General features: G+C 44.8%; 1 protein-coding gene across 1 annotated transcript in view; it reads right to left on the bottom strand.

Annotated features, from left to right (window-relative positions):
• Window positions 1-5,960: 5,960 nt before the first annotated feature.
• SLC24A3 (solute carrier family 24 member 3) overlaps window positions 5,961-11,483 on the bottom strand; it is a 59,656-nt gene continuing 54,133 nt past the window's right edge. The window contains exon 15 of the mRNA XM_048515370.1: window positions 5,961-9,353. Within this exon, the coding sequence (XP_048371327.1) occupies window positions 9,204-9,353 (150 nt within the window). The 3' untranslated portion in view covers window positions 5,961-9,203. The remainder of the gene's footprint in view (window positions 9,354-11,483) is intronic.

Genomic DNA, 11,483 nt, shown 5'->3' with positions numbered 1-11,483 from the left:
GAGAGAGAGAGACGCGGATTCCGCATGGGCCAAAAACAGCAGTGTGAAAACGGTTTAAAATGGTGCAAAAGGGTTTACACTATTTTCACACCGCTGTTTTTGGCCCATGTGGAATCTGCCAGAGAGAAAGAAAGAACAACGGTACATTGGCTTCACTATTCTGCTCATCTGCAGCTAAAACCTGCCTAAGAGGTTTTAGTTTGATGGAGGAGTGGCAGCATAATAGTTGTTTACCCCCATATTCCACAACAACAAACAAGAGGAATTTCAGGAGGTACCCTGCAAAGAGGGTCATAGAAGTTTTAAACAATCATTACCTGTCCTGTTAATTTGCACAATAGACCTTGGTTCAGATTTAATGGTGAATAAACACTTCTACTTCCATAGTACCCACAGCTGCCTCAGAATCTGTGTAGTATTGTTTGGGTCCAGGAAACCAAAGCTCATTCCGCACATGCAGAATAATGCACTTTCAAACTGCTTTCAGCGCTCTTTGAAGCTGTGTGGAATGGCAAAATCCACTTGCAAACAATTGTGAAAGTGGTTTGAAAACGCATTATTTTGCGTGTGCAGAAGGGACCCAAGATTTGAAACTGTGCATTGATGGAAATCTTAGTTTGCTGGGCAAGAGTAACCCTGGTTCATTGGATGTCAAGTAATTAGTTAGGTTGCCAAGTGCAAGGAATGTAGAGTTGCCAACCTTTAGGTGGGGTTGGACATCTCCCTGAATTAGAACTCATCTCCAGTCCCCCTGGAGGAAATGGATGCTTTGGACAGTGGGCTCTATGGCTCCAAACCCCTTGACAAACCACACCCTCCCCAGGTTCCAACTCCAGGAATTTCCCATCCTAGGCCCCTTCCGCACACGCAAAATAATGTGTTTTCAAACCACTTTCACAACTGTTTGCAAGTGGATTTTGACTTCCGCACAGCTTCAAAGAGCACTGAAAGCAGTTTGAAAGTGCATTATTCTGCATGTGCGGAATGAGCCCTAGAGTCAGCAACTCTACTCTGAAGTTCTTTTGAGTCTCATTAACATTGGCCCCTTCCGCACACGCAAAATTATGCATTTTCAAACCACTTTCACAACTGTTTGCAAGTGGATTTTGCTATTCCGCACAGCTTCAAAGAGCACTGAAAGCAGTTTGAAAGTGCATTATTCTGCATGTGCGGAATGAGCCATTGTGATTAACCATATTTTGGGCCTCGTGTCTGAAATAAACCTTGTATCAGGTCTCGCATTTTGCAGAACCATGGTTCAGAGATTGAGTTTTCTCTGGAGCGAATGGGTAAAATGACACTGATCTTCATAGCATATAATACACATTGCATTGTGTGCAGCAAAAAGTAGAAACGATACCCCTGCTTCCACTGCTTTGTAAGGGTCCACCAGAATATTTTTTTGGGAGGGGAGAAGGTAACTGTTTAGGATTGCTCTGTATATCTGCTACTCTTCTGGCTGTTATTCAGACTCAGATTGCAGCCCTACATATTGCTCAGAAGGAAACTCCAAGTTAATTGGACGGAGCCTACTATTGAACACTGGGCTCTGTGGTATTTCAAACGGCTCTGCCAATATTCCCTAATCCTCGTCAGGGTTTTGAGGCAGTGGGGGAGTGTTCTTTGTGGTGTGAAGGGTACAACAGGAACTGTCAAGTTCAGGTTGGTGAATCGAGACAACTATCTGGCTAAGTCAAGGTCTCACTCATGATTGTCAGCCTGTCTGAATTCCAGATTAACTTTGTATGGGCCTAAAAAACACCCAGGAAAGGAATCCATTCAACTCTGGATTACTGGGCTGGGATGAGGGTTGTGTCTATGCCCATTATTTAAAATGTGCCATTATCTGGGCCTGATGGTCATCACTGGAATAGAAGTTCCAGTCTGTTTTGTTTCACCAGTATGAATGGTGAAACTAACAACGTTGTAGATTGTCGAAGGCTTTCACGGCCGGAATCCCTGGGGTGCTGTGTGGTTTCCGGGCTGTATGGCCGTGTTCTAGCAGCATTCTCTCCTGACGTTTCGCCTGCATCTGTGGCTGGCATCTTCAGAGGATCTGATAGTAGGAATGGAAAGCAAGTGGAGTATATATACTGTGAGGTGAGGGCCTTACCTTTTGACCTCACAGTATACATACTCCACTTGCTTTCCATTCCTACTATCAGATCCTCTGAAGATGCCAGCCACAGATGCAGGCGAAACGTCAGGAGAGAATGCTGCTAGAACACGGCCATACAGCCCGGAAACCACACAGCACCCCAACGTTGTAGATTGGTAGACGGCCTTGGTACAGCGCTCAAACTAGTTTGTGTGGTAGCTCACACAATCAGGGTTACACATAATCTTTACCCCCCAAAAACCCCTTTAATCTTGCCTAGGGGTGTTTGCATATTTCAAACTGGCACACGATACCTGTTTCATCCATCAAATAAGAAACGCATAGTACAAAAGTTTAATGCACCCTTTTAGCTATTCGCATCAGGAACATTTTAAATAATACCCAGGAAAATGCTAGCACATTTTTCAGCGATTCCATGCTTATTTACACACATATTACTGCTTGATTTTTGAAATATATGTGCCACAACTCCTTGGTACTGCTTGGTAATTCAGCATTCCTAACCCAAAACCTGGCAAGGAAAGCTGTCTCTTTGGTAGCAGCAAGCGCAACCTTTCCTCTCATTCGAAGATCCTGAGCATATACTTATGGCAAATGGGGAAGACAAGAATCAGTTTCAAATTGGGATTCAAATTGAATTCTGCCAAGGAATCTCTACAGGAAAGACTTCTCTGATAGCCAAAAGTTCTTTAGTTTCCTACATGCATTTGAAATAAGAGCCAAGTTGAAAACGATCAAAGTATTTGTGTGTGTGTGTGTGTGTGTGTGCTCGTGTACAGGGATTGTTTTTACACATCTGCTTCAGTGATTTCACAGCTGTAACTATCAACAGCTGTAACTATTGACAAGGCCATTTAGTGGTAAAAAGTTACTCTGACAACACATTTTTGGTACAAATACTACTGGTAACCTGTTGGGAAAACCATTCTTTGAATTTTAGATTGGAAACAAAGGAAATGTGTCCCTGGAAATGCCTGCAATCCATATTCTACCGATGATATTATGGTTATTTTGGGTAAAAAATAGTGATCATGTCAAGGGGCTGTTGAAACATACAGCAAATCAGAACTTATTTCACCTTAATAGTAGACCTGAAATTGGATGGATAGTTTTAGCTACATAAATTCCATTCATTTCAATTAGGTTTATATACCAGCAGTAGTTTGAGAACTGTGTTCCAGACAGTGGATGAATACAAACCATTATGGTAGGTTCCTGTATGGAACCATTAAGGAGACTGATCACTGGTTGGTTTCTGCCATTCAATGGGCGATTCCGCACATGAGTAAAATAGGTTCGACCCAGTTCCCTGAGAAGGGTACTGACCTAGGTCGAAGCCATTGTTGTTCCCCACTGCAACCAGCTTGATCTCAGCTCGGAGGGCGGAATCATCCTGTGCCTCTTCGCCGCTCCGTTCCGATTGGCTACTGTTCTACGGCCATGTTCCGTCTATCCCCACACACGTTATAAAAAAAACTGCCACAGGAATGGAGGGGCGAAGGTGCCGTTTTTTGATTGGCCAGCTGTACGCATGCCCGAAACACTCAGCTGTGATTGGCTGAATGGGGGACTCCTGGCACCAGAGATTCCGCACTTTACTGGAATTGAGCTGAGTTCCAGCGTGGTTCCCTGAAAAAGTAGTCGTTCCCAACTGGAGTCGGAAATTTGACCGTTACACGGGGCGAAGAGGGTACAAAACCACATCAATCCCAGTGGTTGTGCGGAGCACTTAGGTCGAACGCAGCTCGAACTTAGGTCAATAACGCAAGTGCGGAATCGACCAATGAGAATTTTAACATCATTCAGGCCCCGATCTGCAGAAGCAGAGGGGGTGATCAAATTCTTCCCACCTGTTGAAAGTACAAGACCAACTTACCAAGTAGTCTCACATGCATGTAAGCAGAACTCTCGGGGACGGGGGGGGGGGGAAGGGAGTGAAAGCAGACAGAATGGCAGGGGTCTTCGTCATCCTGAGTCCCCAGAGATGGAGAAGTCTTGTTATCAGTTTTCATATGATGTTTGGGTTGGGTCCAGATGGCATGCGGGTGTCCCCGGAGGGAATCTTTGTGGTTGGCTGGCTCTCAGCAGCCCAGACACCCACTGTGGTGAGATACCGCCTGGTTAGTGGTCACCTATATTCACCCAAAGTCTGGAATTCTGTTATGGATGCACGCCTTTACTACAGCCTATACATATCAACAGCAAGGGTCAGTTCATACAACCAAACTGGAAACGTCTGAAAAGAATGTGGATTGGTTAGACCAGTGGTGGTGAACCTTTGGCACTCCAGATGTTATGGACTACAATTCCCATCAGCCCTTGCCAGCATGGCCAATTGGCCATGCTGGCAGGGGCTGATGGGAGTTGTAGTCCATAACATCTGGAGTGCCAAAGGTTCGCCACCACGGGGTTAGACTCACATGTGGTGAACACGTGTTGTATGAATGGGTCTCCATGCACCGAAGTTTGTGGTCCACACTCACGAGGGTTCTAACATTATCAAGCAAAAGAGGGTGATGCGCAGCGAAACTATTTGCCTCTCTCTCGCACGCACACACATCATCATATGCTGAATTCTGCCTAGATCCATATTATCAAGGACTCTAGAACTTGAACAGGGAACTGTACACTATGAGGCTGGGATTGGAACTATATCAAACTGCCCGAGTCTGTATGTGCATAAGCTTAAGAATCCTTTATGGGCAACAAAAAGTATTGGTTGTGGAATATGGACCAATCAATAGTGCAGAACTGGATCCAATTCCAGCTTCCCAACGAACCTCAAAGTGACCTCGCAGGTAGAATACATAACCCAGGTCTGAATTTGGATGCAGTGATCTACGGTCCCAGCCCCATTTTGATATATTCAATCTACATTCTCAGGATTTGAACTCCGAGCTCCCTTTCATGACCTGCTTTGACACCACTCATCTTTAGTTCAAGCAAAGTACATTCAAAGCTCAAGAACAATATTCCTAAAATATTTGATTCCCTCCAACATGAAAGATCCCTTTCGCGCAATTTATCCCGTGTTGTACCAAGGGGTAGATAAAGGCTATTTCGTAGAAATAGATCCAACCGGCTCCATTGGAGCTGCCCTACAAATACTTGGGGAAAAAATAGCAGTTTAGGTTCTGAGACCGCTGTGGAAAAAGGTTCTCCAAGGCAGAACAATTGAGAACCACTTGTCTAAAGCAGCAGTGGCGTAGTGGCTAAGAGCAGTGGCTAAGAGCAGGTGCACTCTGATCTGGAGGAACCGGGTTTGATTCCCAGCTCTGCCACTCGAGTTGCGGAGGCTTATCTGGGGAATTCAGATTAGCCTGTGCACTCCCACACATGCCAGCTGGGTGACCTTGGGCTAGTCACAGCTCTTTGGAGCTCTCTCAGCCCCACCTACCTCACAGGGTGTTTGTTGTGAGGGGGGAAGGGAAAGAGATTGTAAGCCCCTTTGAGTCTCCTGCAGGAGAGAAAGGGGGGGATATAAATCCAAACTCTTCTTCTTCTTCTTCTTCTAAAGCAATAGGGTAGACATATTAGATTTGTGTTTATAAAACAGCACAAGAGCATAGAGCTTGGAAAAAGTCAAAGCAGGGTGACTGAAGGAATTATTGCAATTATTTGACACAGAAATGGTAATTAATATAAACACCCGTGAGAGTATGAGATACGCATAAAGATATAAACCAATTTGTCCTTTGTCTATTGAACTATGTCGTGTATGAATGCTTCGATTCTGCCAAGATGTCCACAAGACCGCCTGACCTAAGATGCAAGACAGCTCCAGAAACTACCAAATAATCACTGTGGGTATTGTAAGAAAAATCAAGGTGCTATGGTAAAGGGAGGTGACAGACCGGAAAGTTTTATTTCACGCTGTTTACCCAAAGGAAATTAATTTTATAAGTAATCAAACTTAAAAGTGCAAAACTGGTGGGTGGATAAGATTTTTCCCTCAGAAATCTGCTTTCATCCCCAACACTTCAGGCTTATCGGCTCTGTGCTAATAAAGACCTTTGTTGCTAATCTAGATATGAAAAAAAAATACCTCAGATATTTTACCTTGCTGGAAATTAATGGTTACACATCCAAAAAATATACACACAAGTAAAGCAGAAATACCTGGTTCTTAAATATAATGGAGACCGCCACGATCCCATGATTTAGATAATGGTAGAAACGGGATACTGATCAGTGGCCTATTATGGTTGCAGGGCTTACCCCGTGGCTCTTTTCTTTGCAGTGGGCTTTTCCTGCAGTTTTCAGTGCTAATTGGAGATTCTCCCACTGTGAAGCCTACCCAAGCCAAGTTACCTGCCATTTCCCTTACCTGCCACTTGTCTTGCCACCCGCCACTTTTTTTCCTCTTAGAAAAACCTCTTTGGGCCACTCTGCTGCCGAGTGTGGGAGGAACTGCTGTTAGGTAGGTGAGGAAAGGCAGGAGGGGTGAGCAAAACCACAGCAGGCTGAGCACATGCAACAGATCTTTGCTTTTTTGGTGAAGACAGTGGAAGAAATCACACTAAGGCCCCTTCCGCACACGCAAAACAATGCGTTTTCAAACCACTTTCACAACTGTTTGCAAGTGCATTTTGCCATTCCGCACAGCTTCAAAGAGCACTGAAAGCAGTTTGAAAGTGCATTATTCTGCATGTGCGGAATGAGCCTAAAAGAGGTTTTGGAAGCGGCAGGGGCTTCTCTGATCTGCATCGCAGCGAGTTCCAGATGAGGAGGGGGAAATGTGTGCGCAACCAAGAATCTGCCCTGAAAGGAATGTACGCTCACCGCAGGGCAGACTGCAAGCGCATAATAGGCCGGCGACTCTCCCAAAACGTGTTGTGTTTGCAAAATTATCAGGGCAAAACTATGCCAAGAATCATGGGGTGGGGGGCACAGGACACTGCATAGCAAATCTTTCACAACCACTTCAGTTACTCAATGGCTCTTTCCGCACAAATATTTTAAAACATTTTCAGGCAGGAAATAAAATGTTTCCTCCATGGAGTTCGCACTGGTCCCCCCCCCCCTTTGGTTTCAAAAACATTTTATTTCCAGCCTGAAAATGTTTTATATGAAACTCCTTTTACAACGATGCTTTTCTCTGAAATGTTTTCAAAACATCTTCCCTTGCTGTGTGGTCAAATATGCAATGTTTTATTTCTCCTACTCTGTTGTCCCCCTTTGGACTCTTACAGCTCAGCTTATTTCCTGCAGCCTCCGTTCTGAGGAGAACATCTTTGTTTCTAAAACCTTCCTCTTACAAAAACAAAACACCGCCCTCCCTCCCTCGTTCCTTCTTATCTTTGCTCAGTTTAGTTGCCTTGCCGCTCCCTCCCGCTCTTTCTGCTCAGAGCTAATTTCCCCAAAGGCAAAATGCAAACATCATTTCCTGATGAACCCACTGTTTCCCAAGTCCCTGTGCTGTCTCAACTTTCCCCCTTGTTTTGTTTTTGGACATCAACAAAATAACAAAGCTACGGCATAACACAAAAGTCAAATATTTGCAAGAGGGAAGTGTGGAGGGACATCATCGTAAAGGGTTTTGTTTTTAAGTGTTCTCGAAATGTTTTAAGAAACTTGTGCGGAAAAGGCCAGTAGACTGTATTCGTAATGTGCCGTTTCTCCAAGCTGTCACAACCTCCAGAAGAACATGGGATAAATGATCAGCAATTTTTGTAACAGCACAACACATCAGGAAGATTTCTTGAAATGTGGCTTGTGAGGATGACCTTCTTAGTGTCTTGTGCCCACTTTTGGCTGTACGAGGGGGGGAAAAATCCCTATCCAAGTCCAGTGTATCCTTTGCAGAGTGGCAAATGATAACATCCATAATAATATCTGTGCAAAATATGCCATTCAGAAACCAGTGTCTACAACTAATGCTTTAAAAATAAAGTAACTTTACAGACCCTTCCCCCATTTCTCAGTTCCCAGTACACCGAGAAGCCACGTTGTCCAGTTGATGGGAGTTTCTGTGTGGACCTGAACACACTTTGACTCAAAGCCTAGCGCTCAGACATGGATTTCCTCAGTCATTAACCTTGGGCATGACCTTGGGCATACATTCACTCTCAGTTCACCCACTGGAAACATGGGAATATGAGTGACTTAATTTCGCAAGATTCTTCTCAGGGCAAAGGAGGTCAGGGTCGTAAAGCACTTTTCCAAACTAAAAGTGCTACAGAAGTTATTAATATTTAAGAAACCACAAGAGGTCAATTCAGGCTCTGAATGCAACCTTGCATTACCAAATGTTACTGAATGTTAAAAACCAGGGCTCCACCTCCTAAGTATTCCAGGGCTGGTAAGATGAAAACTATTGCTTGGAAATACCACAAACAGCTTAGCAACCAAATCCTGATTGTAAGAATAAAGCAGCAGTAGTATTCACATGTATAGACTGCCTTCACTGAGGGTTTCTCTTGAATCCCTCTAAGATTTTGTTTCCTGTAAGGAAGCCATTTTGTGCACTGATCTTCCAAGTTTTCTTTCCACAAACACAATATCCACTCCAATACCGGGTACCTGGAACTGAGTTTCCATATCATCATTTCAGTCTTTTGAATCTTCCCCTGAAATGGAACACTTAGGATTAAGGAAGTTGCAGGAGAGTTTGTTTGACCTCTGGGGGGGAAAGAACGAAACAGATTCCTTCTGTTTTCCTCGAAAAAGCACCCAACAAAACGTACCCTCTTCTTTGTCACCTAGCAATAGTCTCGATTCATAAATTAGATAAGTCTTCCATCAAATAAGTTAAAAAAAGAAGAAGAAACGGTAGCAGTTGTTTCTCTGGCTCAGCGCCAGGGAGAAACTAGTTCGCTTAGACTCCAAGTCACTGTTCACAATATCTGAGTCTGTAAATCTTCACATCAGTGCAGGAAGTTTCCAGATATTTTTTTGTGTGTATGTGTGAAGGGGCTGGTTTAGAGAGAGGCTACACCCACACAGGAAGAGGGCTCGATGGACAGCAAGGAGGGGGTCCGTTATGGCCTTCTCGGGGCACCACGCACCACGTGGAGATGTCAACCGTGTTTCATATTGCACAGATAAAGAAGGGCGTTGCCTCTCAGCAGTCTTGTCCACACAATCAGTGATCTCTGCACATAGGCAAGTTCACAAACGTGAAAACATTAAATTCTGTCAGGATGGAGAAACACAAGAAGATGCCATACAGGAAAAGGCACACACACCCCAGCTTCTTATCCAGCTTCCATTTGTTCAAGTGAACACCGAACACCTACAAACAGAAAAGAGGAAATGTTGGTAAAGAAGCAGGGTACACAGAGACATAGAGCACCCACCCGTGGTGGCGAACCTTTGGCACTCCAGATGTTATGGACTACAATTCCCATCAGCCCCTGACAGCATGGCAGGGGTTGATGTGAATTGTAGTCCATAACATCTGGAGTGCCAAAGGTTCGCCACCACTAGGCTCATTCCGCACATGCAGAATAATGCACTTTCAAACTGCTTTCAGTGCTCTTTGAAGCTGTGTGGAATAGCAAAAAACAGTTGTGAAAGTGGTTTGAAAACGCATTATTTTGCGTGTGCGGAAGGGGCCCTAGACTCATCTAGGAAACAGCCTGAGTCGTTTTCTCTTCATAGAAAGGCCCAGTCACCGTTTGGCCCAAGCAGATACCCTGGAGGCCTTCAATGGAAAGTGTCTAAGGCCCCTTGCGCACACGCAAAATAATGCATTTTCAAACCACTTTCACAACTGTTTGCAAGTGGATTTTACCATTCCGCACAGCTTCAAAGAGCATTGAAAGCAGTTTGAAAGTGCATTATTCTGCATGTGCGGAATGAGCCTAGGAATCAATGTATTGTCGAAGGCTTTCACGGCCGGATTCAACTGGTTGCGGTGGGTTTTCCGGGCTGTGTGGCCATGGTCTGGTGGATCTTGTTCCTAACGTTTCGCCTGCATCTGTGGCTGGCATCTTCAGAGGTGTTATCACAGAGAAAAGTCTGTTACGCTTTTATTTATTTATTTAATATTATTTTTGTTTGTTTTATTTATTTGTTTGTTTTCACCGTTTGTGAAACAGACTTTTCTCTGTGATACACCTCTGAAGATGCCAGCCACAGCTGCAGGCGAAACTTTAGGAACAAAATCCACCAGACCACGGCCACACAGCCCGGAAAACCCACCAGAACCTGTCTACGAATCATTCAACACATTTTCTGAAGAGGGGAAGAATTCAAGGCAGGTACAGCTTACCTGTTACCTTGGGGTTTCATTTAATCTGTTATAGTTATCCCCTTCAAATCACTGGGGTTAGGGGCGCTGTGCCCTCTGCAATCTGGAAAGCCACATAAAATTTTTGGCCCTCCCTTCATACCAGATAATAAGCCTGAATGTTTTCTTTTTCTTTTAGTCTTAAAAATAAATTGCGTATATTTATGGTATTAAAAGATAAACTTTGTTGATATATGTTGATATTATACAATACTATACATATCTTTTATGCATTTCTGAGTTTCTGAACCTCTCCTGTGTCACCTGCTGGCCTCCCCCCAAAACTCCCCCCCCCCCAAATTCCCATTTAATTTCTTACGCCAACCCACGCTATTTCAAAACTGAGGTGGGGCAAGTCGTGATGCAGAAGGGTTAACTGGACTTGTGCCAGGTTATCAGAAAGCAATTGAAACATCTAGAAAATCAAACTTCAGTTGACTTGTGAACTGATTTGTGTTCATCCTATTATATAAAAGGCTAGCGCGGTGGCGACAACTCACTTCCAGCCCATCTCCACACTCGACTCGCTTCCAGCCCATTTTCACGCACAATCAAAATAGGGGAATGTGGCTGTTACCGGTTTCTCACCCTCTCTCATACTTGCCCTTCTCCCGCACCACTGAATAATTACAGTCACTGTACTGTCTGCAGATGCCTGAGGAGGTGCAGAAGTGGTATAGTGCCAACGGGGGGAAAGGGGGGTGCGCAACACACCGGGTGTGCATCAGTTCAGAGGTGAGGCAAGGGCATGCAGGCGTGGGTATGGCAGGGGCACAGGGTGTATGCGTGCCCTAGGTGGAGTTCCCGCTTGCTCCAGTCCCGAGGAGCAGACACAGTTGTAGGCCGCTTCCCATGGAAGGAATGTGACTACTGGCAGCTGCAACTGTGCCATTAACTGTTACATGGTAATCCAGATATCTGGGAACAGGAACAGATGTCCAGGAAGAGGAGGAGAAGGAGGAGAGAACTGGTGGCACAGGGCCAAGGGGGGAGGAAAAGAGGAGGGGTCCCCCCTTGGTAGGGGCCATTAACCCTTGCATGCTGATGAAGGTGTCCAGGAAGAGGGTGAGGATAGAGCTGGTGGGAGGGAGGAAAGGCAGGAGGGGCTGGCACATTAAACCACTGACAGTT

The sequence above is a fragment of the Sphaerodactylus townsendi genome, linkage group LG14 (genome assembly GCF_021028975.2).
Source record: "Sphaerodactylus townsendi isolate TG3544 linkage group LG14, MPM_Stown_v2.3, whole genome shotgun sequence".
Lineage (NCBI taxonomy): Eukaryota > Metazoa > Chordata > Lepidosauria > Squamata > Sphaerodactylidae > Sphaerodactylus > Sphaerodactylus townsendi.
Note: the sequence above shows the minus strand (reverse complement) of the source record. Positions and strands in the feature narration are given on the sequence as shown.